Raw genomic sequence first — 27,763 nt, 5'->3', positions numbered from 1 at the left:
CGGTGGCTTCTCTTGTTGTGGAACACGGGCTCTAGGCGCGTGGGCTTCAGTAGTTGTGGCACGCGGGCTCAGTAGTTGTGGCTCGCGGGCTCTAGAGCGCAGGCTCAGTAGTTGTGGCGCACGGGCTTAGTTGCTCCACAGCATGTGGGATCTTCCCAGACCAGGGCTCGAACCCGTGCCCCCTGCATTGGCAGGCGGATTCTTAACCACTGCGCCACCAGGGAAGCCCTCAAATCCTTCTTTCTTAATCCACACCTTCGATACTTTGTTATACTGTATGTTGGGTGGTGGTGATAGAGAAGACAGACAGAGGGGAGAGATACAGACAGACTGGGAGACAAAGACAAGAAGTCAAGATAAGAGGGAAGGAAAGGGTGGGGGCTGGGACAGGGGCAGAGTGGGGATGGAGGTTGGCAGGGAAGAGATCCAGAGATGAGAAGGAAAAAGAGCCAGATCATGAGAGAGCAGTGCTGGAGACTGAGTGACACCGACAGACTGACAGACAGACAGGTGGCTTGTGGATGGGTAACTGGAGGGAGAGCAGGTGAGTCACTTCACCTCTGCTTCCACTTCGTGCCCTCTCAACTGCACTCGGTACTAGCTGTTATTCACTCACGTTCAGTGACATAAACTTTAGCCTTATTACTCTTAAATTCTCTTTGGAGACCTAATCCTTATCAGTCTCACCAGTCCTCAAATTTACCTGATAGCATTGTACATTGAATACCTTAAAATTTAATTTAAAGGTGGGCCATGAGTAGAACTAGCCATTGCTTTTTGGAGCCAAAATGCCTGTTTGGGGGTCATGTTCACTTACTCCAGTTAGCAATAGGAATAATAATGGCTAATGAGACCTTCTGGGGAACTTGCCTGCCATTGGGCAGCCCCTTCACTTAAGTCGGGTCTAAACTGGCCCAGGAGCCTTGATGATGCTTCAAAAGAGAACAGGCATTGTGAAATGAGTGCTTTCAAGCCATCCCAGGCCTGGCAGGCAGAGGGGGAGGCTTTCAGTCTGTTGCAAATGGCCTGTGACAGAGTAAAAATGCTCTTATGGTTAGCAGGCTCACTGTGGACAGTTTGCATCTGGGCCAGTACAGGGATTCATGGAACCTTTCTTCGCCCACAGACAAGAAGTGTGTGGAGGCATCGGATCTCACCGGGTGTCTGCCTGTTAGGAGACTGTAACAAATCCTATTTCTTTTGAAAGCACAGAGAAATGTACTTTCCTGTTACATCTTGTTTTAGGATCTTGGCCATGGTTTACATTCCATTAAAAAGTTACTGTATTTCCTAGATCTTTATAAAAGTTTTCCTGGTCAGGTTGCATTTGCTTTTCATCTTTACTGTCTGTCATTTCTGCTTTTCTTAATTCAGGTTAACAGATAATTAAGGTGCACTCTTCAATCATGACTTAATATTTTTACCTTCTTGCTAAAGACAAACGAGTACAGGGTGTTCTTACACCTGAGTTCATTTTAAGAAACACTGAGCGGTGGTGCTGTATGTCGTGCATTGCATTAGGCAGGTGCTGAAGACTCTGATAAGAATGCTTGGTCTCTGCCCCAAAGGAATTCACATTATTGTGGTAACAATAATAAGAGAAGGAATACTTATCCTGTAGTGCAGTGCCCTGGTGCCAGGTACCACTCCCGCATTTGTGCAGAAATTCTCTGCATGCAGTATGCGTTGAGCCCTCCTGACAGCCCAGCTAGGTTGAAACCATCGTGCAGTTGAGAAACTGAGGCTCAGAAATTAATATCTTAAAGACATGGTGGGCTGAGATTTGAACAAGGCTTGTCCACCCTGGAGCCCAGGCTTACTGTACTGCAAGGGACATGGGAACAGATTCCTTACTGTGTCCCTATCAGACACCAAGTGCTCCCCAGATGGGGTGAAGGGGAAGTAGTCAACGGGAGGAGAGGCGGTAGGGAGGCAGAAGGACCCGTCAGAGGTTTCCTAGAGGGCGTGAGGGCGCAGGATACGGAGTGGGCTGGGAAGGCATTCCAGGGGGAGTGACTGGCCCTTGTCCAGGTGCACACAGCTGAGGCAGCAACAGGGAAACTGCAAGGCATTTGGGGAGGCTGGGGGAAGAGTGGGTGTCGGCGGCGGGGGGAAGGTGCTGCTTCTGGAGCGCCGACTTCTCCTGTAGAGGTGGTGGCAGTAACAAGCCCAGCCGTTTTCTGAGGGCCCGTTTTACTCGCTAGGAGCAGTGTCGCCTGCATTATGGGCAAACTGCCGCTATCCTGCGAGGCACATGATAGCACTGTTCCTTCTGTTGCCGCAGGTGACAGCGCTAGTATTGATAAATGTGACTGAGCGTTGACAGGCAGAGCTGCCTCCCAAGGTTTCTGTTCTGCCTCTTGGCCAGCAGCCATCTCAGTGGGTTTTAACAGAAGAGTGACTTGGTCAGATCTGCATTTTAGAACGACCGCTCTGGTGGCAGTGTGGAGGTGGAATGAAGGAGGGGGTCGAAGGGGGAAACCAGTCAAGGGTGTGGTGGGGCGTGGAAAGTACGGGACTGATCAGAGGTTTAGGAGGGAAGGTGGCCAGGCTGTGGGTGTGCACTTACTGGGATGAGGGAGAGGGGGTGTGTGTGAATGATGGGGTTGAGAATGGTTTGAAGACGGTAGGGTCTTATTTTACAGTGGTCTTTATACTTCATTGGCAGTAACTGTAGACTTCTTTGACAGTAGATTCTTAGAAGGTGACACAAAATTCCTTTTATTTTTTTGCTTTCTGGTGGAGGGAGGGGGGCAGGGACTGTGTACCTTCAGAAGGGAGCACTGTGTATCTGGACTGCCGGTGGGGACAGAGGTTAGGATGGAGAATTCTGTTTTCTAAAATTGGCTAGAACATTATAATGTAAAAAGATTCCCAGACACAGTTAGACCTTGGGCTAATTTAAATAACTTTATTTTTTAACTTTTTATTTTTTAAAGGAGATTTCTCTAAGAAACCCATTCAATTTATTCCCTACAATGCCCCTAAGTGGGAAGTAATACAACTGCATTTATCTAAAAAGAAAACTGAATAATGCGGGCTTTGAGCTAATTTATTGCAGCGCCCTTTCTAGGCCCCTCTCCCTGTCAGGTTACTTGGGTTCTAGTGAACCAAATCTGTCGTGTAGCAGTTGTGAACCTGCAAGGCCCTCGGGGTCTGGCGTGGAATTCGGAGCCTCCATGTCCTTGGATGGAAAAATATTAAAACTTTATTTCACTAAACATAACTGAAAATCAGTATATTATTCTTTTGAGAACGTAGGTAACAAACCACAGTAATATTAGCAGTACTTGTGACTTTGCCACCAGTAGACATCAGATATTTTCATATCATGTAACAATTGTAATTATTACTTACACTCATCACCACTTTGAACTGACGGTAGCTACTACTAGAGCTTGTTATTTAAGGTGTTAATAGAGGAACATATATTTAATGCATTAATAAAGAAGCACCGTATCACAAATGACTTCTTTAAAGATATGTGGAGGACTGTCTCAGTAGAGCTGTTTTCCTTTGCAGTGCTGCATATGTATCTGATGCCGTTACAAACTGTATTCTGAGAAGGAGCCCCTGGGCATCACCAGGGGGTCCACAACACAGCCCAACTGAAGACCCCTCCCTTAGCAGCCTCGGTGTGTCAGGCTAGCCGTGGGTCCCTGTGTTAATAACCCTGCTTCTCTTGCCAGGCACGGTCTCGTTCAGGGTCCACCTCCTTCCTACTGAGCTCGCCCCCCTCACAACTCCTGGCCCTCAGTGTCCGCGTCCTTATCAATTAATCCGCAGGACAGCGCCCGTCTTCTATTAGACTTTTGCTTTGAGGGTGTGTCAGTTTTCATGAACTGTGTTTCTCCCACAAGGAGCAGAGGCTGTGTGATGATTCCTTGCATCGGTACCACGTTGCCCTACCCCTGCTCCCCAGCAGCTGACACAGTGTTTTGGGGCGCTGGGAACGTTTTGTTCAGAGTGAGAACTTAATGCCAAGGCTATATTCAGCTAAACTTGTTTTTTTTTTAGTAATTTTAACTGCTCCGGGTGAGGGTGTAAATTACAAAATAAAGGACCATGTAGAATGTAGATAAAATGGCTTTCATCGAGTTCAGATTGTGGGAAATAATACTTTTCCTCTAAGCTCATATCATAAAAAGTTGTATTAGACTGTTAAATAGTCTGAGCGTGATCTCATCAGCTGGAACCGAGTATGAAATAAAACACGAAGGCTTCCTTCTTTTCTGAAGGATCTGTTTTATAGATTTTTAAATTACAGAGATTCCTTGAGCTAGAGCATAATAATGCAGGGCCCACAAAGGAAATGAGACTAAAGCAACCAGGGTTTCAATGATTGAATGTGAGCAAAAGTGAAGGGAATGTTTATCACCCGCGACACGCCCCACCCTCGCGCCCCTCCCCCACCCTGAACCCCAGTGAGAGCCCCAGTGTGGATAGTAATGACTGCCACGGAGCTGGCTGCTCTCACTCTAGAAGGAACCGTGACCTTGGGCACGAGCAGCGCCAACAGGAAGGTAGGAAGCTTCCCAGGGATGTTTTTCCTGGAGGTGAAGTCTCCCCTCCCCTCCCCTCCCCTGGGGACTGCAGTAGCACATTACTTCCTCCTGCTTTTTGCCAGTGGCAGCTCCAGCAGCAGCCCCTGAAAGTCTAGACAGATATGCCATATGGGAGAATCTTTTGTAAACATTTTTGATCAGTGACTCACAACTTTAAGAAAGGATTATCTTTGTATAAAATGCTCTTTAAATTGTACTTTAAAGACCCAAGCTATTTTCTTAGAATACTGTCCAAATAAGTTAATCACGCACAGATCCAGCGCATTCTGTGGCACTGTTCTTACAGAATTTTCAGTTTGCTATTCTCATGGTTGGAGCCATAGCTTTTTAGAGCTTCGGAGGCATGTTTTTAGATAGCACCATTCTTGGTATATGACTTTTCCTGAGTTTTGTTGGTGAGTAGGAACCTTTTCATTAAAGATGTGGTGAAATAACAAAAGGATTTTCAATGAGATGGGAGACATTTTTGAAGATATAAAAATATTTTAAAAATATAACTCAGGATGCTGCAGAAAACGTTAACTAAACTTCTTAAGAATAATAGACGCTAAGATTCCTTTTTCCATTGGCAGAACAGAAGAGGGGAGCTGTTCGGGGCATCCTTTTTTAATGAATCCTTTGAGCTTCTTTAGGGGGTCTAACCTGGGACTGGCAGGAAGTTCATGTATTAAGCAAGGAAGATTTAAGTACATTCTGCAACTTTGGCCTTGTAAACTGTGATCATTTTTAAGGTTGACAAGCATAGTTCACTGTGAAATGAAGCAAGGAACTTGGCATTTATACATTGTGAGTCAATTTTGACATCAGCCTGGATTGGGAATTCACTGGAAGGTTTTGGTGTTCGACTGTGGCTACACTTCAGTGTCTCGATCCAGAGGCAAGCATGAGCAATACTTCCCTTTGGGCTTTGGCCATTAATTTGTGGAATGGAGCAAGAATTGGAGAGGAAAATTGAAAGGCTGCCTTGGATTTCCTGACGTCCTGTTGAATCAAAAAGCTGTGGGAGGCCCTTTCCTTCCTGACAAAGGCCTCATCCCCTCACATGAAATTCTCAGCATCTGTCTCCACGTTAGGGACAGTCCCTCTTTAACCCATACTTTTAAGTCGACAGTCACCCCTGAGCCAGTATCTGTGTTCTGCCTATTCCAGGTGTTTTCCAGGCTACTTCCCCTGATTATGTAACTTTGATCAAATCCAGATGCTGCAGAATGTTTGATAGAAGAGGTCAAATGGCATTTGAGAAGAAAAGCATTTCTGTATTCATGACTTTGCTTTAATTTCCTGTGTAGGCCTGGTCCGCGCAAGTCGTGTGCTCATGGCCACGAAGTTGGGACACTGGAGGGGAATGCACACATACTTTCTCAGGACAGCTTGAGGAGATTCCCTCCCCACCCTGTGTACTTTTTCATGTTAGATGATCAATTACATAAGTGTCCGCTGGCTTCTATATATGACAGGTTTTTTTATTTTTGTAATTGTTTTCTGATTATAAAAACAATCCACATTCATTGTGAGACATATGCCAAAATACAGAAAAGAATAAAGAAAACTTAAAATGTTCGTAATCCCACCACCCCAAGTTAAATTACTGTTAATGGTACTGTTAACATGCTACCATGCATTAACTACTGTTCACATTTTGATATAGTTCCTTCTGGACTTTTTTTCAATTTTTATGAAATGGGGGATTGTTATAGTATATTTCCAAGTTATTAGATATTTTTTCCAAAAATATTTTGAATGGCTTTACGAATGTATTCTATTTTATCGATGGACCACGAACTAACTTATCTCGTGTTGCTGAATATTGTGTACCTTTCCTTTTCTGTGCTGTTACTTAAAAATCAGTATATACAAATCATTGTGTGGGTCTCCTGGGATAAATTCCTAGCAGTATGTCAAAGGTGATGGAATTCTTTAAAGACTCGGTTCGGTTCACATTTCCAGTTTTTCTCCTAAAATGTTACAGCAATATCTATACTAACTATTAGCATTGTATGAGAGTGCCCATTTCATTGAAGTTTTACCCTGTTAGCCGCAAGAAAATGTCCCTGCCCAATTTCACGGAGAATTTGCATTTCTTTGATTATTAGGAGGGTAGACATGCTTTCCGTGTTTAACGGTAATTTAAATTTCCCGTGTGCTGCTTATTCATAGTTTTGGTCTATTTTTCCATAGAGGAGGGTTTTATCTTTTCCTTTTGATATGCAAGAGTTCTTCTATGTTAAGAATCCTTTGCCTTGGACATATATACACTACCAAACGTAAAATAGATAGCTAGTGGGAAGCAGCCGCATAGCACAGGGAGATCAGCTCGGAGCTTTGTGACCACCTAGAGGGGTGGGAGGGAGGGAGAGGCAAGAGGGAAGAGATATGGGAACATATGTATAACTGATTCACTTTGTTATAAAGCAGAAACTAACACACCATTGTAAAGCAATTATACTCCAATAAAGATGTTAAAAAAAATAAATGAGTAAAGAAAAAAAAAAAGAATGCTTTGCCTAATAATTTTACTTAATATCGACGTAACGACATTAGAAGCTCTTTTGACTTGCTTTCACCGAACTGACTTGCTGAAGCGACCAGCAGCTCCGCTTCCTTCATAACACATGCCTCTCTGGTGCCCACGGGGTAGGGCAGCCGCTCCACTACCACACATTGCTCCCACCACCTGAGTCACAGCCACACCCAGAGCCACTTGTGTTTCTTTCTACACCTCTTTATTTCAGATACACTTGTTGCTTTAATTACTTGGTTAATATGCAACCAGTGAAATCCAAATGTGAACAGAGATTTGTCTCTATGAAAATTTAAGTGAATGTTTTAGATAGCCTCTGTAAATGCCGGTAACTTTTTAAAAATTGCTACAGGACTAGGTGTGAGTGACACACCTGTAAACATTGGAAGGGATTGTACTGGGATGACATATCGAATGGCTCCAGCTTCTTCTTCCACCTGTAGGAAGCTGAAGTGAGATGATGCATTATAGGTAGGATGGTAAGACAACATCCAACTGTAAACACGTACCCACACTCAAAAGGACAGTCCTTGGCCCTGTCGTCAAGACTAGCAAATCAGTGTACATTCAGGTGGGGTTAGGGGATCACAGATTTTAATTTTCAAAAATTCCCTGCTTTGACCAGGTTTTTTTGGTTAATCGGTCAGTCTGTGATCACGATGGCACTAGATACACTTTTAGAGCTGCTGTAAGTAAGTACTCAGAGAACAGGGCCTAACGCATCACTAAGCCTTTTGCACATTCTAGGAAATGGTAGTGTTACAAGATGCTCTTCCTTGAAATTATCTTTGCCCTCAAGATTCATAAAACAAAATTACCAAGCATAGTAGTGACATAATTTGAGATTTTCTCTTTTAGAAAAACAATTCCTGAAGGTTCACTATAGTCAGTAGTACAAAAGCTAGAATTGGGAGGCCTTCTTATTTATGTTCTATTGGTTTATTCCAAAGAGATAGTTTAAACAATGTTTGTTTCTGAAAGTTCTCCAGTTGTGTTTCCGGAAGTTTAGGCTAGTCTCTCAGATGTATCAGGTGCCTCCAGTGTCTTTTTTGAAGTGAGTACTGCAGAATCACGCCCATCCCTGAGCTGGGTGTTACTGCCCAAGAAAAGATGTTTGGGGGTCCTCTAAATCCATAAAAAGGGAAATTTAAAACAATTTTGTTCTGTTGCCATTTATGTTTGGTGTAAACAGATGGTAGGTCTTTCCGTTCTTCTCAAATTAGAATTTTCCCCTTTCCCCCTTTTTAAAAGTTTGATTTCTTAGCCATAATATTCTATAACTGTTAAGATCTACTTGGAGTAGATTTGCTGGTGTGAAAGGACCCATGGAGAGTTTGAACATAGTTCAAAAAAAAAAAAAGACAAGAAAAAACTTCAGGAAAAAATATTGAACTGTATTTAACCCTGTAGTGAGTAATAGTCACACGTTCCTAACGTAAAAGATGCAGATTGGTTTTCAACCTTTAGAATCTACCTATAGACAAAAATGAAAGACTTTATTAACGAATAGAACAGAATTTCTTTTACACAAAGTGGAAGAAAATATAAAGAAGGCCGTACTTCGAGTGTAGAGGGGGGAAAGCTGGAAGGAAGGGTAGGATGTTAATATCCTCATCTTGCGAGGTAAATAGTTGAGACATACGGTCTCTAGCAGGAAGAAAAAGAAATAAAAGTGTAAGTCTGTTACTGAAAATGCAAAGGTGACCAGTAGAGGCTGGTGCAGGAGAGATGGGGGGAGAGGGAACAGCGATTATAATGATATAGCTTCTGTTCAGAGAGATGGAGGTGGTCACCAAGAAAACAGCTGTTGCCTCTGGGTGTAGAGGGGAGTGGGATGGAAACTGTTTGTCCTTCATTATAAGCTCTTCAGCACTATTTGACTTTTAAATTATGCACGTTTATTAACTTTCCTACATTTAAAAATGTTTTAAAGCAAGAAACTTTTGCTCCATGTTATAACATAAGCAACGGCAAAGACGTGTGAGGATGGACTGTCTCTATTTCTAGTTGAATTTTTTGAATTAGTAAACTTAAAAAGTTTAAACCATTTGGGAACGGTAGTTACCACTCCGGAATGTAAATATTTAGGGTTTTTCACAAGATTTGGGAAAGGAAGAGTCCATTTTTTTTAAATCACCTTTCTGATTAATAGATAATTCGTGCAGATGTTAAGAAATGAAATAAATTAAGAATATATATAATGTTGGATACACAGACTTTTTTGCTCCTGAGAATAAAACTTTCTTCCCTGTTTCTTTCTTCTGTTTCTCTCTTTCTCTTCCAGAAGCCCTTCAGAGGCCAGTAGCATCTGACTTCGAGCCCCAAGGTCTGAGCGAAGCAGCTCGTTGGAACTCTAAGGAAAACCTTCTCGCTGGTCCCAGTGAAAATGACCCCAACCTTTTCGTTGCACTGTATGATTTTGTGGCCAGTGGGGATAACACTTTAAGCATAACTAAAGGTAAAAGATCTGTGGGCAGCTGGTGATCGTTGCAAGAGACAGAAATCCGGGGAAGCCGGAGCCGGACTGGCTGCCCCTTTGCTGGCGGAAAGAGCAGCTTTAGTTTGGAATGCAGAGAGACCCGAAAAACTAACAGCATCCTTACAAGCGTCACTTTTCCTTAAGGAGAAGAGTTCCTGCATAGTTCTTGGCAAAAACAGAGCTTTCCCTATTTTATATTGAAAAAGACATCTGGACCAAACACTGAAAACACTTTTTTTTTTTTAAGAAAAAGTATCTTTCCACTAAAAGCTTCCTTATATTAGAAGCAAAGCACTTGATAATAGATTTATAAAAACTGAGGCTATATATTTATCTGCATATTCAATATAAACAGGAAGCTTCATACTCATACGCTTGTAAATACATATATTTATGTGGACTTGTTAAAATGAAATAGGTATTTAGGAACTTGGAGATCTTTAGTAATCATAGAAGAGTACATGAGAATGAACGAATTAGCTTCTAAAACTGATATGTCTGATTTGGTTCTTTTCTTCTAAGGTGAAAAGCTCCGGGTCTTAGGCTACAATCACAATGGGGAATGGTGTGAAGCCCAAACTAAAAATGGCCAAGGGTGGGTCCCAAGCAACTACATCACGCCAGTCAACAGTCTGGAGAAACATTCCTGGTACCATGGGCCCGTGTCCCGCAACGCCGCTGAGTACTTGCTGAGCAGTGGGATCAATGGCAGCTTCTTGGTTCGGGAGAGCGAGAGCAGTCCTGGGCAGAGGTCCATCTCGCTGAGATACGAAGGGAGGGTGTACCACTACAGGATCAACACTGCTTCTGATGGCAAGGTAGGGGGCCCCAGGCAGGGGAGCCGATGGGCCAGGGTGGGGACAAGAGGTCCTGCCGCTAGGTTGATAAGGTTTTGCAACAAAGCTCAACCAAGAAGATTGTTTGAAACAGCAGGCATCATCCCACTAGCCTTGTTAAAGACCCTCCGTTGAGGACCGATCATGTGACATTACAAGTCCACGGGCTGATGTGGTTCTCTAATTGTCCTGCTGGAGTTTGGTTATCAGCAGGTTCATAAGATAAGTGGATCGTCTGTTGGGTTTTGGATGTATTTCTTACACTAAGACTCTTCCTTTTTAAAAAAAATCTCTTATTATGAAAGTAATTTATCCTAAGTGAGGAAAATTCACACAATAGATGGTTATTTTTAAAGTGAAAGACCACCTTAATAGCACCTCCCCAAAACAAGTCTGGTACGTGGCTTTCTTTCTATAGATAAAATCACATTTGTGTGTGTGTGTGTGTGTGTGTGTGTGTGTATAATACATATATACACACGGTTTTTAAACAAAAATGGGATCACGTCATACCCATGTATTTCCAAACCCGAACTGTAGTTTTGTAAAGGAGTTGATATATATGGTTTTGTGGTCTTCATATAAACAGTCATTAAGAGTCCACGAAGGGAAGGGAGAAATTAACATGTACTGAGTTCCTACTGTTTGCTGGGGCATTTTTCAACCTTCATTTCTTTTAGACCTCACCTTAGTCCTCAGGGCAGATACTGCTTTCAGCCGCATTTTTGCATTAAAGAAATGAAGGCTTAGAGGGATAAAATTTCTTGCTGAAGATCACATAGTGGGTAATTGATGGGAACTAGGCTCCGATTCCACTGTCTGCTCCGCTGCACCAGGCTGTCGTTGAGGGTGCAGATAGGTGGATTGTCGGGATGGGCCCACATGGTGTATGTACTTTTTTAATAATATGTAATGCATGCACATGGTTTAAAAAAAAAAATGAATTGCCGTGAAACATAATTCTGTCTCCTAATTCAGTTCCCCTGCCCAGAGGCAACCGCTGTGACCAGTTTCTCCCAGAGTTCCCCAGTATATATATGTTTATATTTTTTAAAAAAGCACAAACGATGCATAATGCGCACTATCTGCTTCTTGCCTTTCCCACCTGGTAATACATTTGGGAGGTTGTTTCACGGCGGCACATTGAGAGCCGCCGCATTCTGATTAATGACTGCCTAGCGTGGATGGACCATCGTTTATTTAAGCAGTCCCCTGCCGGCCGACTTTTAGGCTGTTTCCAGTCTTTTGCTATTATAAATAATGCTGTTGGAAAGTGGATTTCAAACCTTTAAAAAAAATAGCCCACTGTAAAAAAAAAAAAAAAAAAAAGTTTTACATCACCATCCGGTACACACACTAGGAACAGAAGGTTCACGAAACCCTACTTACTCTTACTGTACGTAACGCATTCTGATACTTTATATACCATTCTGTTCTGTTTCATTGTTTTTGAAACTCCTGGTCAGAATGCACCGAGTTTATTTCATAGACCCACTGGTGGGTCACGACTGGCATTTTGAAAATGCACTGCACATACTTCTTTGTGTACAGTCCAAGCATACGCAAGGTAAGTTGCTAGAACTGATGGGAGTTTATGTGTATTTCAAGCTTGTGTAGATATTGCCAAATTACTTTCTTTAGAAATTGTACAGATGTGTTTTCTCATCAGCAATGCTGTGAGAGTGCGTGTTTCCCCTTCCCCTCATCAGCAGTATATTCTCAGACTTGTAAAAACATCCCTGTCACTGGTGAAGATGGCATCTCATCATGTTTAATATACCTGTGCTTCCTATGCCACTTACTAAACTCATTCTTTCCTGTGTATTTGAGGTACACCAAACTTGCATATGTATTTAGGTCTGCTCTCTTCCATTGGTCTGTCTGTTCATATGCCAGAATCAGACTTTTAATTGTTATGGCTTTATAATATGTTTTAATAGGGCTAGTTTAGTTCCCTTTTTTTTTTTTGGCCATGCCATGCGGGGGGACATGAAGGATCCTAGCCCCCCCACCCCCCAATGACCAGGGATCGAACCCACGCCCCCTGCAGTGGAAGCGCAGAGTCCTAACTACTGGGAAGTAGTGGGAACTCCTGGGGACTGGGAAGTCCCTAGTTCCCATTTCTTAATCTTGCTAGCATTTTCATGGCTCTCCTCACACATTCATTTGTACCATACAAATGCACAATGCGTTTCTTTTTTCAGTGTTCTTATCTGTTGTTTTTTCCACGTCTCAAAGTCTCCTGGCTAGAGTCCTTATTGCCAATATCTGATCCTTTTCGTCATTGCACATGTCTTTATACCAGCACTGTAGTCTGTAGGACGGACAGCATAGTCTGCCTTTGACGTGTGACCAGAGGTTGGCCTCATCAGCCTGCTTTTCAGGTCACTGTTCTCATCCCCGATGCGAAACTAGGTCCTCCATTCTGGGGGATGTATTCCAGGGTGCTGGGCCCTTTGAAACCTTGGCTTCAGACCACAAGGGTGCCCTTTTAGTGAATTAGAACAACAGAGTGCACCGCCCATGAGGGAGGTGATTTCTTGGAGCTGACAGCTTGCTTCCCATCTGTGCCGTTTATCCAGGGCAAGCCCCGCTGCACCACGGTAATCAGTTGAGGTTTGTCCTGAACAGGATAATGGTTCCTTTTCCCTGGAGTTGTTTAATCAGCATCCTTGGAACGGATGCAGGCAAGCATGATCTAGTCTGACAACTCATTCGCTGGGGGTTGATCTAAAATATGGTTAAAAGGGGGAGAGCAAAGCCTACGTGGATACATGATCTGCAGAATTTGAGAGGCATCTGACAAGGAAGCTGAGCCCTCTAAAATCTCATGTGTGCCAGGTGGTTCCCTTCATTCCAGGTAGAGCACAAGGAACCCATTTGATCAGGCTGTCTCCGCTACTCATCAAAGTGACCTGGGCATCTTGCCCTCCTCCTTCCCTCCCCGGCAAAGACTCTCCCTTCAGCTGTCCGAGCACCTGGAGATTCCTCAACCCACGGGGTCATCAGGCCACACTCGAGGGGGCTCTGTTGGGTGGGATTATATTCCTGGAATGAGTGGAACAGTGTCAGAATCGGGAAGGGGGGGTGTTATAACGACGCATGGGACAGTGTGGCCTGGCGTTGAAAAAAAGCTGCTCACATAGCAGAGCTTTGATGCAATCCTTTTTGGATTTCGAAAGGGAAAATTTAAAGTTTGGTGGGAGGAATAGGCTGGGGTTGAATAAGTTTTAATTCTTATTTTCAAATTAGCTAATCTTTAGAAAACAACTGAATTTAGAAGATTCTTCTCTAAGGCCCCAAAGGATTTCTTTCTGCCTCTGCCCTCTTGGCTCTGGTTGACCTCCCTCCCATGTTTCTGAGCTTTCAGCAGCCGTTGTCAGTTGGTCAGTCAGCCCGGGGCCACCGGCTCAGGGCCCAGAGCCTAGGACTTTGGGAGTTTCAGGCTAGACTCTTGAAAGCACCATACCAAACTGAGCCATTGCTGTTTCCTAGGCGTCCCGAGAGTCTTAGCAGCCCTCAGATACCCTGCGATTTGGTTTTCATTCTTACTGCTTTCTTAAAGTTTGGAATCCTCTGCCAATGTAGTGGAATTAAAGACTGATTTTCCTCCTCCACCCCCCACCCCCAGTCGTTCTTCACTTGTTGTGGTTATTTGTGCCTGCATCGTGTATGTACCTGGGTGGGATGCCGCCACCAAGCCCCACGGTTATGGCCCTTGATAGAGTCTTTCCTGTCCTTCCTTTTCTCCAGGAGATGCAGTTGACGTTGATTTTCATGGTCTCCTAAAGTGACAGGTTTGAGTTGACAGGAGTGGAATTCGGGCATCAGCTTTAGCAGAGGTGGCGGGACACTGGTCAGCAGGTGCAGGCATCTGGTGAAAAGCCTGCTAAGCCGTAGCTGGTCTTCCCTTGTCGAGGAGACCGGGAGCATTATTACCAAGTACTGCTTCCTTATGAAACACTGCCTTCCTGCTGGTATTTGAGTAGCTCGGAGGTTGGTTGTGGGGTGGGGGTCACTTCCTGGCCTTGCAGCCTGTACATACGACGTCCCAGGTGGGACTCCAGGGTCTGAGGCAGCCAAAGGTTGCACACGTCCGATAAGCCTGTGAGTCTGGCTGTCGGGGGGAAAGCTGTTTCTGGTGAGTTTCTTTGACAGGTCCTATCTTTCGGGTCCCTGCGTGATTAGGAAGAGGCACACCCTGGCTGAGCACCCAGAGTGTTTATGTAACTGGGTGCATAGCATAATGACATGCCATTCATAACACTAATTTCACTTTCTTCTGTGAACATGCCGTGAATTCCTGATGAAGATTACCCCGTTCGCTAGCAAAATGCTCCCAAACCAGCAGTAATCAGAAGGAAGCCACCCGACTTGACCGGTAGAAGGTGGCTGCGCGGTACATTTAAGGGAGTTGCAATATTTAATGTGTTGGTGTGTTGGTATTTTATGTTGAAAAATGAACTAAGTTTGGGGGTCTGTAAACTTAATTATTGAAAAAGATGAAGTTTGCCCATTCAGTGAAACCTCCCATAACTCTGAAACCTCTAATAAAGGAGCCTGAGAGGGAATCAGCTGAGACCAAGAACAAACTCTGCATAAACTAGGGCTTCGGGGAGCCATTAGCATTCTGGGCGGTTGAGTGAACTTAATCTTGGGGCTGGGGAGTGCTCCTTTCAGGCTGACGGGGAGAAGTAGGTAATGAGCCTTGCTCCCAGGCGACCTGCCCCAGGAGCCCAGCAAGTGAAACAGGCTCTTTTGCGTGTACTGTGCCAGTGATTCCCAAGGCGGGAGGGGTGCTGTGGCTCCAGCGGGTGCCTTCTTGGAGTGGGTTTTCTCTCCTCTCGTCCCTCCTTAGTAGGAAGAGTGCCCACCAGCTGAGTAGCCAGAGAGAAGAGGGCTTGGAGCGTTTGAAGCCTGTAGTGAAGCAGTTGGACAGCTGTCTTCTCCAGAGAGGGGCGAGGATTTGGAACTCTCCCTGCATCCCCCACTCCATCATCTTTGTGAATTGCACGTGCCTTGGTGACTAACACCAAGGAGAGTGCCGTGTTGTCCACGTGCGGGCCTTAAGCTAAGAGCAGGCTCAGCGGTGCCCGCCTCTGCCCCCCACCCCGACCCAGCCCCCGGCACGTTCAGGGGCCTGAGTGAGGCTCATGGCCTCTCCCTTGAGTGGTTCACTTAGAGGTCTCTCCTCGGTGCCCTGAGGTCTAAAAGTAGGGCCTCCTCGCGGGCTGCCTCCTCACGCTGAAAGGTCCTGCCGTTGTTCAGAGGCACCGTCTTCCAGAGGGACGAGGTCCCCAGGGCTGCAGAATCTTTCTGGACAGTTCTTGGGTTGCTCAGAATTTTATTTTAGTAGGATTGCTACAGAAAGATTGTAAATTATAAATCTCTAAGCCAGAGTTTGCCATTGGCTTGCATGATTTTTAAAAATTTGTCTGTCATCTCCCCAAGCAAAAAAGGAAAAAAAAAATCTCCTGTTAAAGACTCCTGTTTACCCTCTTGAGACTTACAGATGGTTCAGATTGTATATTTGTTGTTACTTCCTTCTTCTGAAGTATTTTTATTATCTCCCATTGCAAACATGCAGAAGGTAATGGAGCCTGCCATCGCCAGCAGCCAAGGCCTTGGCCCCGCCAGATGTGTTTCAGGCTTTTTCTTCCTGTTTCTTCTTTTTAAGTAGTAAAGATATTACAGCTACAGCTGACTGATCCTGTCCCTTTTTGTCCCTCTGGCCTCAGGCATCACCACTGTCCCAAATCTGTTTCCTCCTTCCCGTGTCTTTGTAGTTTGGGCACGTCTTAAATGAACACCTAGTCGTGATTCTTAGTATCCTTTCCACCTTCAGCGATCATGGGCTGCCCTTAGTGAGCCAACAGATTCAGTTATGTGCGTGGAGTCCAGATGTTCTATGTGAATTTTAATGTGAATTGGTTTTGGTAAGGAAGTATCCCCTCACCACATCACCGAACCAAACAAAAAGGAGAGAAGAAAGATAGCCGTCACCGTCCACATTGTTGCTCTCTGCCGGCCTGCACCTTTGCCTTCCTCCCCTTCGCAGCGTCCAGACGCGAATGACCCAGGCAGGGGCTCCCTGCACGGGTTCTCACCTGCCGTAGGTCTCAGTTAGAGACTCACGTGCACTTGTGTCTCGTATCCCTTCTCCTGACTTCCCTGTGCTGGACGAGGCTGTACGGCCTCTGTGCGGCTCTCTCAGTCCCCACCCTGTTCCGGGAGAGCGCTGGCGGGGGCATCTCCCGTGGGCATACTGCTGGGACTTGCAAGTCTTGCCCTCTGATGCTTCGTACTCAGCCCAAATCGAGGGGGCAGGAATGAGAAGGAGGTTTATGTTTTATAGTGATTTTCATCTCTGATCACTGTTTAGTTCTAGATAATGATATCATTATAGGTTTTAGGTAATAATAATTAAAAATTACTTTCTTTTCCAGTCAGCAAATGCTTATTAAGTTCTACTCTTTATTAATTTACTCAACAGCATTTATGGAGTACCTGCTATGTGCTCATTTCTTGTTCTGGACATTGGGGATACAGGATAAAAGCAGACAGCTTAGGGCTCTGTTCTCATGAAGCTGACATTCTAGTAGCTGGAGACAGACAGTAATCAGGCAGATAAACAAGGAGTTGTCAGCTAGTGGTAAGTGCAACGCAGAGAAGTAAGGCAGGTGATATGATGACTAACTGGTGCCGGGTGATGACTGCACATTGGGTGGTCAGGGACTACGTCATGGACATTTACGCTGGGCTCAGAATGGTTACAGAGAGCCAGACATGTGACTATTAGGCCGGTGGAGGAGGTCATGGAGGAACACAACATAAGTGGTTTTCTGAACACTCGGCCCTGTGTGGAGAGGCGTTTATCTGAGGTTCTGCTGTGCATTAAACTAAGGCTCAGCGAAGCTGGCCTCCGGAGTTGTTGGCGTGTGTGTCGCTCTGTGGCTGAAGGCCGTCCCTGTCCCCTCAGCTCTACGTCTCCTCGGAGAGCCGCTTCAACACTTTGGCCGAGCTGGTTCATCACCACTCAACGGTGGCCGACGGGCTCATCACCACTCTCCACTATCCGGCCCCCAAACGCAACAAGCCCACCGTCTACGGCGTGTCCCCGAACTACGACAAGTGGGAGATGGAGCGCACGGACATCACCATGAAACACAAGCTGGGCGGAGGCCAGTACGGGGAGGTGTACGAAGGCGTGTGGAAGAAGTACAGCCTGACGGTGGCCGTGAAGACCCTGAAGGTAAGCCCGGGACCGCCCAGCTGCCCGTCCAGTGAGAGCCTCGCTGCTCACAGCGCCTCAAGGTGGCGCACCCCCTCAGTTCAGGGTGGCCTGTTGCCCGCTGGGGCGCAGCGACGCCTGCCTGTGCTCGCAGCCCGGGGCCTCACTCTGCAGCTCGAGCCGGCTGTGTTTCTGTGTATGGGTTGACTCATCCTCTTATTCTCAGTGTGTTTCCACATATGCCGAGAGCTGAGAATGCTGTGGGTCTTTCGGTGTAAAAAGGTTAGTCACTTGGAGGAGTTTTTCACTCTGTGGCAGGGTGTTTTAAAGCCGTGGGGTTCTGTGCTGTTTTGTTTGGCGTTTGGATCGCTTCTTACTGAGTTAAGAGAAGGCGGGGGGGGGGGGGGTCTCTGAGTTGTAGGAGACGTAACCAAAATGCATCTGACTCTTCTGTGGATTTTTGTTGGTGGATTTGAGAGGCAGGTGCATTGGGTGTTTCTAGGACGTTCCCATTCTCCAAATCATATGTCCAGACTTCTGGAAGCACAGGCGTGGGCTGCCTCCTCTAGGAAGGCACCAAGGAGACACGGGAGCTTCGCAGGGCCTCGGATACTGCCTGCCCGCTGTCGATCACCGCGGCTTCCACTCTCAGCTGACGCCTGGCGTTTGTAGTCTCTAGCGGCTGTTGGCGAGCCGAGGGAAGGAAGTTCACTTTGCAGGCCTCGCCTCCTCCAAACCGTGAGCCGTGTTGTTAGCTGTGGTGAGAGTGTCCCCTAGTGTTGCCCTGTGTGGCTTTCGCTCGCTTTAAATGAACTCCCATTATGTTGACCTGTGCGCAGAAATTGAGAGAGGGAGCCCCGTTTCGCAGCCGTTAACAAAGAAGCAGAACTGAAACACCCACCACTGGGAAGAATGAACCTGAGTGTGTGCGTGCTCCTTGAAGGTCGGTCAGGTGCACGCAGCCAGAGAGCCCACCTTTCCGGGCCTCGGTCATTTCCCTGCGGCCCTCACTCAAAGGCACCATAAAATGGAAATTGTGATTTCTGGTTGATAGGAGGTGACATTTTAGAGAAAAGATTGCATTCTTTAGTCCCAGAAACCAAAGGTGGCTTCCTGCCCTTCATGTTGACTGTGTCCCCTTAGCTAGCTTGGTCCTTGGGGCAGGACTGACGCTTGGGGAGGGGGGTGGGGAATGGTGGTGGCCTGGGTATTTCGAGGACCCCTGGATATTTTCCAGATAGGATTTTCTTTAACTTAATAAGCATTTGTCAAGCTCCTCACTTTTATTTGCCGGACCCTGAGCTTAACACTGGGATTTTGGAAACAAATTGGACAGAGTTCTTCACCTCAGGCTAGTCTAGGCGGTTAGAATCATCTGGTTGGTAGTAGTCTAGTTAGTAGGAGAAACAGGCAAGTATGACCATAATTGCGGTGCGGTGTGACAAGGGCTGTGTTAGAGGCACGAGCTCAGAGCTGTGGCCCCACATGGGGACGAGAGGAAGGACGGGTGAGCTCTGCTCAGCAGGGAGGAAGCAGAACGGGAGCTGTGAGCGGGGCGAGCAGGAGTTGGCCAAGGGAACGGGGCCAGGAAAGGAAAGTAGAGGGCAGAGAGGGCTCGCCGAGCCAGAGGCCTTGAACCCGGCTGAGGAGCTGGGACGCTGTCCCGGAGGCAGTGGGGCGTGTTGAAGGGTTTGACGCACGGGAATAAGGTGGTCGGATTCGCTGTTCTCGGGGACGCCTATGTTGGCGAGCCCTCGAATGAGCTGAACAGCCATTGCCCCACTTCCCAGAGCCCAGGCCAGGGCACAGGGAGGCGTGCGCTCCAGCGTCCCAGGGCGGCACTCGGCCGAAGACCAGGCCCAGGGAAACTGGGCCTTGACCAGCTTGCAGAACTGTTAAAGGCGCAGGCACTACCCACACGTTTGCCAGGGTTTGCAGAAACAAAACAAGAGTAGAAGTACAAAATACAGTAGATAGCAGTCCAGGAAAGGCTGTTGAAAAACTTTAAAAAGAGGTAGAGGGCTTCCCTGGTGGCGCAGTGGTTGAGAGTCCGCCTGCTGATGCAGGGGACACGGGTTCGTGCCCCGGTCCGGGAGGATCCCACATGCTGCGGAGCGGCTGCGCCCATGAGCCACGGCCGCTGAGCCTGCGCGTCCGGAGCCTGGTAGCTGATGCTGTGCCGTTATTTTCCAAATAACTGAAGAAGATGATTCTAGAGGAGGGACCCCGTGGAGCTCGGCGGTGGTTTTTTTTTTATACCAATACATCAGAATTATCTGGAAGTGGGTGCCTTCTAAAACATACTTCTCTAATGATGTGTTATTAAGCTTTTTATTATACGTTTAATTATTTTTCCTAAGAGCCTTATTAACTTGTGATCCCATAGTTCATTAAAAAAATTACAGAATATAGTAGCATCGATTTCTGTGAATAGTCACTCCAAGTGGTAGCTAATTAGGGAAAAGGGAATGTGTCATTTTCTTTCTTTTTTTTTTTAACTTGTGAACGTGGTTCTTTTTTTTTTAATTTATTTTTGTCTGTGTTGGGTCTTCATTGCTGCGCTCAGGCTTTCTCTAGTTGCAGCAAGCGGGGGCTACTCTTCGTTGTGGTGCGCGGGCTTCTCATTGTGGTGGCTTCTCTTGCTGTGGAGCATGGGCTCACTAGTCGTGACTCGCGGACTCTAGAGCGCAGGCTCAGTAGTTGTGGCGCACGGGCTTAGTTGCTCCACAGCATGTGGGATCTTCCCGGACCAGGGCTCGAACCCGTGTCCCCTGCATTGGCAGGTGGATTCTTAACCAGTGTGCCACCAGGGAAGTCCCAAGGGACTGTGTCATTTTCTAGAGGTATATTAACCCAAAATAAGGTACTGAGCAACTGCTAAATAAATTATCCCTCCTTCCACCCCATGCTGCACAAAAAACATCTGTACAGTATGTTTCCCACTTGGCAAATAAGATTAGTATCAACCTTTGGGGCGTTCATCTCCACTACAGACGTTGAGAGTTCGAGTGGGTTCCAGGTAGCAGTGATGGCTAACATTTACTGATTCTTACTGCGTGCCGGAGTCTGAGTGCTTTAGGCTTTACGTAGAGCATCTCATTTAATCCTTCCAGCCACCTTAAGAGAAGGCTACTGATGTTACCACCATTTAAGGCTGAGAAAACTGAAGCAGAGAGAGGTTCAGTAACCGACCTAGCATTAGTTCCATGGCAGCAGTGACAGAGCCAGGATTTGAACCCAGGCATCCCGCTCCAAAGCCCAGGTCTTTTTTTAAATTGTTCCTCTGGTTCTGATTTCTCACATACCATGAAAAATAAGCATAAACCACAGTTACGCATTTTAAAAATCACCTTCCCCGCCCACCCCCGTTCACTTCCCTCACAGGCTGTAGCTACGATCTGCCTCTCTCTTGAAGACTACTTGGGAAATCCTTGCAGTTCTAGCCCAAGCTTTTGTTTGTTCAGCCGGTTCTCACTGAGCCCCTCTTTGTGCAGGACCTCCTTGTCCTTGGTGTTTGGCACTGCGGACCCTCAGCGGTCAGGACCAGACTCTCCTTAACCAGCAGGGGGAGCGAAGCCCTACTTTTATCCACCACTGGGCCCTATACCTTCAGGGCAAAAGGAAGACCCGAAGAGAAGAAAAGGGAGCACTAGGTTGACCCCTATGGATGGGAAACTGGCATTACAACAAAGGCGCCCTGACGGGGACCGTCTAGTTTGAATTTGACACTATTCAGCAGGTCGTAGGCACGTACTCTCTTTGTTAAAGGCAGGATGTGCCTAAGAGAACTGTCAAGTACAAGAAGCCCCAAGTTTCAGATGAGCTGTATAGTAAGTTTGTAAGTCAGTTTTCTTTCTTGAAACAGTTGTGCACGTAATAGAATTTGGATAGGTCTACTGTTAATCTAATTGTGTTATTAAAATTGACTCATAAGCTAGCTGACAAATTTACTAAAATAGCAGAAATTAACGCTGCTGAAAAAAGTTAAAACTTAGCACTGTACTCAATTCTTTACCTGTTTTTCCAATAGGTAATATATACAGATAGTCTCAACTACCCTTGATTTTGGCGTCTTTCCAGAAACAGTCCACACGCACGTATCTTTCTTAACCACGTGGCAGTGCTGTAGACACGGCTGCTCTGTGCCCTCTGTCGTTTACTTAATGTGTCTTGGCAGTTACTCCTTGACGGTACGTGTAAGGTGGCCTTGTTTTTGTATGGATCTATTTTAATATCTCACCAGCCTTCAGTAGACGTTTGTCTTCTTTCCACTACTTTGCTGTTACAGGCAGTGCACAGGGATTCTCCTTGTTGGCACACGTGGGAGAGTGTCCTGTTAGGTCAGCTCAGAGTAGAACTGCTGGGTCAAAGAGCTCGAACCAGGTTGCACTCCACCACTGGTGTGGAGGAAGGGCCTGTTTTCCCTACCCTCACCAACACAGTATGTTTTGGTTTGGGTTTTATGTTTGTTATTTTCCCCCCGCAGGAAATAAGGGCTCCTGGACAGCATGAACACTGGGCCGTCGCACGCGGTGGCTCTCACTTCACGGCGGGACGGGGGGTGTGCGCTGGGGAGAGAGGCTACTGACATGTCTCAGTCGCTCGGGCAGCGGCTTCCCTTCTGGCCGTGGAGCTGGATACAGCCGCAGTACTGGGGAACCAGAGTCATGGGGGCTCCTCTGTGAGATTGTTTCCTGTGGCCTTTTCACTTGAGCTGCAAGTCCCCCACCTGGTTTGTGAACCATCCGCCTCCCTCGGTCTAGCTCGGAAACTGCCCCATCTCTCCAGTGTGTGGACCCTGGTCGGGCTGATAGGTGCAGGGTGGCAGTTCGCTGTGCTTGTAACCTTGCTCCCCGGCATCGGGTAAGAACCGGAAACATGTGGAAACTGATCTATCTTAGACACGAGCCCAGCGCTGCGGCCAGGGGTCCCTGCTGAGAGGAGGCATGGAGAGCTCCAAAAGCTGTGCCGCGGCAGCGGGGCGCGGAGCTGTGCTTACAAGTCGTGTTCTTTGTTATGCTGTAGAATTCCTACTCTTGGGGATGAGGCCAGTGCGCAAAAAGGGCGAAGCGGGTTAGAAAACACCTGTGAGATGTTGAGTCTGGAAGACTGTGTCTTTGAGAAAGACCAAAAAGCCAGAGTTAATTAAAGAACCGGCCTGTCTTCCATACAAGCAATATGTTCAGTCTGCTTCTCAGGAGTAGAGATCAACTGTGTTAATAATAAGAAAAGTGAGTCCCACTGAGTGGGTGCTGACCGTGTTCCGGGCACTGCACTCAGCACTCTTTGTGCGCGAGGCAGATACGCTGTTCTCTCCATTTGGTGGATGAGAAAACAAGTTCGCAGGTAATCTGTTATCTATTATGTAGGCAACTTACCATGGCTTCGCAGCAGCAGAGCTTGGTCGGTATAACTCACAATCGTCCTCCTAGCCTCTGTGCCAGCCGAAGCACTGGCCCACATCTGGCCAGGCCAGTCAGTCCTCGTGAAGGGAGGGCAGTTGGCCCACCTCCCCCCGACGGACCAGACTGAAATTCACAGCTTTTGTTCAGAGCGTTGCCTTGGCCCGAATCATTCGGAATTACTTCTGTTTCACTATGTAAGTGGAAGAATCCTCTTCAAAAAGATGACGGAAATTTAAAAAATAAAAGTAAAGGAATATAACAGGGAGAACAGCATCAGGGATATTTCCAGTTTAACACAGCTAGACATGTAGGATGCTGTTAGGAGTTTAAATTATAAATTGAACCAGGTCTGATGCCAGCAGGGGGAGACAAGTTCACACTGATTGTCCTGAAAGAAAAAACAGGGAATTATTTATACTGTCCACACATCATGTGCATGCGGTTCGTGTGTGTGTGTGTGTGTGTGTGTGTGTGAATGAAGAGAGAAAGGCAGAAGAGGGATGCCTTTGAGAGCCATAGTGTTCCTTTTGCATGTCCGTGCCTCTCAAGACCTAGAACATGGTTCTTGTAGAGAAGAGTCAGTAGCTATAAGAGCAGTGTTATATCGGAAACGAGTTCACTGTGCGAGGCTCATTGTGTGGTGCCTCAAATGTAGAAAGCTTCATTTGAGAGCTACTCTTTGAACATACTGTTGGCTGAGCAAGGTTCTTAAAGGCCCTGGTCCTTCCATGAGCAGCATTGAATCCTCTAGTTCCGGCAGGCACTTGGCTCTCCAGCCGTTGACAGTAGCGGCACCTGGTGGGTCAGAGCACTGAACGCCAGAAACGGTGTGGTCTGCTGAGCATGTTCAGGGGCAGGCAGGTCTCCAAAGAAGTAAACAGCCAGTGAGGTGGCGGCAGCGATGTGTTCTTTTCCCGCCCGCGCAGCTTGACACAGAGACTACCCAAGATGTTCAGTTGACATTAGGAGCAGCTCACCATTTCTAAAGAGCAATAAACTGTGTCTGAGTTTCAGTCCCGTCGAGCCCTAAGCTAAGCAATAGCGGGCTGACACATCTCCTCACTGGTCACGCTTCGCTTGTAAACACGCTTGACCAAAGCAAGACAGCACTAAGTACAGGGTGGCCCGTCCTCTGGAAGCCTTCCCCACGTGCCAGGTAGGAACTGACTAGCCGCAGTGAGTAGGACACTTTAGCGCTTCGTTTCCCGAAGGGGCAGGTACGGTGGAAATACAGCTCCACACTTAAGGTACAGCTGATAAAGCTTCTCTTGGGGAACCTAGTTTCCAAGTAGCTCTCTCCCCATCTCCCGTGCAGGCCTGCTCTTCAGACACACTCAGACTCCATGTTGAAACGTGGAGGCTGGGGTCCTGCTTCCCTTGCTGGTTTTTTATAGCAACAGACTGTGTCACGTATCACCCACCTGCTTCTTGCTCTGATGGTCAGTTGAGAGGACAGCGGGTTCTTTAAGTCAAAAAGAGGTTTACCCGACGTAAACCCACAGCCAGGCTCCTGAAAACAGAGCCGACAACAGCACTCCAGACTGATACGTGAGGAAATGCAGAAACATTATCGAAGACTGATACGTGAGGAAATGCAGAAACATTATCGCCTTTGCTCTGGGCATTTGCTGACATCTTTGTCTCCCCTTGGCATTTAAATACTGTGAACTTGCCTAAAACGTGATGTGTACTGATGATACTTGTGAAGCCATTGTTAGGGGAGCTGCTAGTGAAGATTACTTTAGAATCTGTGAGTAATTGACCTGACAGGTAGTGGTGATTGCTTCATTGAGAGCCCCATGAGACCGCATTCTTAAGAAGTTGAACATCCTCTCTTTCTGCCATATCTTGAGGCATCGTTCTTCAGTAGTGCTATACATCTTTTTGTGTCATCAAGGTCTCTTCTCTTTTTTTTTTTTTTTTTTTTTTTTTTGCGGTACACGGGCCTCTCACTGTTGTGGCCTCTCCCGCTGCGGAGCACAGGCTCTGGGCGCGCAGGCTCAGCGGCCATGGCTCACGGGCTCACCCACTCCGTGGCATGTGGGATCTTCCCAGACCGGGACACGAACCCGCGTCCCCTGCATCGGCAGGCGGACTCTCAACCACTGCGCCACCAGGGAAGCCCCAAGGTCTCTTCTCTTAAATCAAGTACATTTCGGATTCTTCAAATGATTTTTCTTTTTTTATATATTAAGCATTTTGGGAGGCCTTGGAAACCAGCTGTTCCTTAGGGAAGGGGCACCAAGTTTGTGGTATTTGCCTGTACACACCTCCCTTGCTCCCCACAAACTCCACGGGTGATGGAAACAAGTACAGTCTGCATAGAGCCACCAGGGCAAGTCCCCAGCATATACAGCCAGCCTTGACGTGGTGCTCAGGGTGAGAGTTCCAAAGCCCAGCACCGAAGTGGACAATTCTTTGTGCCGTTGGGGGTGATGATCGGGCCACCTTGGAACCTGTCCAGAGCGATGTCGTGGTTGAGACTGGTGGACCGGGATGATGGTTCGTGGAAGCTCCTGTCTGTATTAACCATTCAGGTCGTACTTCCCCACTTCAGCACTTTCCTTGCTGAGATAATGTCATCACTTCTTCTTTTCCTGCAGGAGGATACCATGGAGGTGGAAGAGTTCTTGAAAGAGGCCGCAGTAATGAAAGAGATCAAGCACCCCAATTTAGTACAGTTACTCGGTGAGTGCGTGGAGCTCTGGAGAGAGGGCCTCTTAATTAAACCCTCTGGGGTGACACGGGTGCTGTTAGAGGAGAGGTGGGTGGCTCACCGCATTGAGGTTTCTGATTTGTACATCTGCCCCCCACCAGCATCCAGCCCTTGGTAAAAGGAGGCCTGTGTGGGAGGGGGACGTGTGTGTGTCCGTCCGTGTGCCCACGCGAGCGAGGGAGAACGTTATTACTTTAAATTGATACCCAAAGCAGTCAAATGCAAATTGGCATCTGAAACCTAAGAATTTCAAGAGTTCCTTCACGGAAGTGATTCTGTACGTAGACATATCCGATTGCCGGGGGGCGGTGGGGTGGGCGGTGGGTGTTAAACTAACAGTGATTGAGTTTGTCTGATGTGGCCCGGCCTTTGTTTATGAACTCAGTGGCAGCCTCTTCCTGTTGAAGTTCATTGGCTTGAGAGGAAGGAAAGAGTGGGGCCACGTCCCTCCCACAGGAACATAATCTCATCCCACCAGTGCATGGAACCATCTTAGAACTTGGGCCCAGGACGCAGGGGCAGAGTCCGAATCCGTTTCGGAAGCCTAGTTCTTCAGGGCTCGTCTTCTGTGATATGTGTTCTGTCGGGAGCAGGGCAGCACACTGAAGCCTTGTCTTGTTGGCAGGGGTCTGCACCCGGGAGCCCCCGTTCTATATAATCACTGAGTTCATGACCTATGGGAACCTGCTGGATTACCTGAGGGAGTGTAACCGGCAAGAGGTGAACGCCGTGGTGCTGCTGTACATGGCCACTCAGATCTCGTCGGCCATGGAGTACCTGGAGAAGAAGAACTTCATCCACAGGTAGGAGCCCGGCCAAGCTGCCCCCGCCGCGGGCCTGCGGGGCGCGCGTGGGGCGCGGGCCTCCTGCGACGCAAAGCCCCAGCCCGCGAGGTCTTCTGGCTCAGCCTCTCTCTTCAGTGCTGGCAGCTCATCGGACCTTGGAGCAAAGGCAGACGCCAGGTTCCTGACGCCGCCGGCTTCGGGCGCGCATCCGGGACTAAATTCAGCCCGGCCTGGCCCCTGGACCGCCAGAGCGCTTCATCCCCAGCCTGAGAAGTATTGAATATTTCACTTCGGAACCATTTTGGGCTAAGAGGAATATTGAATGAAGTTTATAAAAGGCGCCCCTTCTAATCATCACGGCTCCCTCTGGAATAGAGCGCTCATTGCTCCTCCAGGGCCGGGGTTCATCAGTTATGACCTCTTCCTGGGAGCCGTTGGCATTGCTTTTACACAAGCGCTCAGTAACAGCCGTGCGTGGGTTTTGTTTCTGTGCTGCGTGTTTTTCCTTCTCTTCATTATTATCATTTCATTCTCCGCTTAACTTGCTGTCACCTGGTTCAGGGACGTTTCCTCTACTGTCAGAATTGTGTATACGTAGTTCTGAATTAAGCGTCTTTGCTGCTTTAAAGCCTGGAGTGTTTTGACCTTCAAGTGTGCCGCAGTTATCGTGGTCTTTGCATTCTTTGCTGGTGGAAATGGCGTCCTAGCAAAGTGACGGCCTCTGCAGGACAGAGCCTGATGGGCTTTGCCGGAGTCTGTTACACAAGACGTTCTCCCCGCCACCGTGGTGACCTTTCCTACCCAATTAACTCAAGTATGAAACCTGTACATGAGACTTCCTAGTGGGGAGTGAGGGTAGCATGTGTGAAATGCTGGCGGTTCCTCGTAAGACGGATTTTCTCTGCTCCACGAGAGCCTCCTTCAGATGCTCCTGTCACTCAAGAAAGTGAACCCTCTGAGGCTGCAGACTGAGATATCTTGACTCCTGGTTTGCCTTGCACGGCTAGGTTCGTTCTCTCTTCGTTCAAGCAAACTTAAAGTGCTTTACCAAAATCCTATTAGGCCCAACTCTCCTGTATTTCCTTCCCCTCTGATCGCTGATGATCAGGCTATCTTACGCCGCCATCGCGTTAAGCTGGTGCGTCTTCTCATCCCTCATTCCAGTTTGCCTTGCGATTTCATGGTTAATGTCCGTGAACCAAAGATTAGACTCCTACTTCCCAGG

General features: G+C 47.2%; 1 protein-coding gene across 2 annotated transcripts in view; it reads left to right on the top strand.

Annotated features, from left to right (window-relative positions):
• Positions 1 to 27,763, top strand: part of ABL1 (ABL proto-oncogene 1, non-receptor tyrosine kinase) — a 134,069-nt gene that overhangs the window by 95,141 nt on the left and 11,165 nt on the right. For both annotated transcript variants that reach the window (XM_060013961.1, XM_060013962.1), the window contains exons 2-6: positions 9,371 to 9,544; positions 10,088 to 10,383; positions 17,381 to 17,653; positions 25,641 to 25,725; positions 26,379 to 26,556. In XM_060013961.1, coding sequence (XP_059869944.1) covers positions 9,371 to 9,544; positions 10,088 to 10,383; positions 17,381 to 17,653; positions 25,641 to 25,725; positions 26,379 to 26,556 — 1,006 coding nt within the window. The remainder of the gene's footprint in view (positions 1 to 9,370; positions 9,545 to 10,087; positions 10,384 to 17,380; positions 17,654 to 25,640; positions 25,726 to 26,378; positions 26,557 to 27,763) is intronic.

This window comes from Delphinus delphis, chromosome 6 (genome assembly GCF_949987515.2).
Source record: "Delphinus delphis chromosome 6, mDelDel1.2, whole genome shotgun sequence".
Lineage (NCBI taxonomy): Eukaryota > Metazoa > Chordata > Mammalia > Artiodactyla > Delphinidae > Delphinus > Delphinus delphis.
This window is presented reverse-complemented; position numbering and strand designations above follow the sequence as displayed.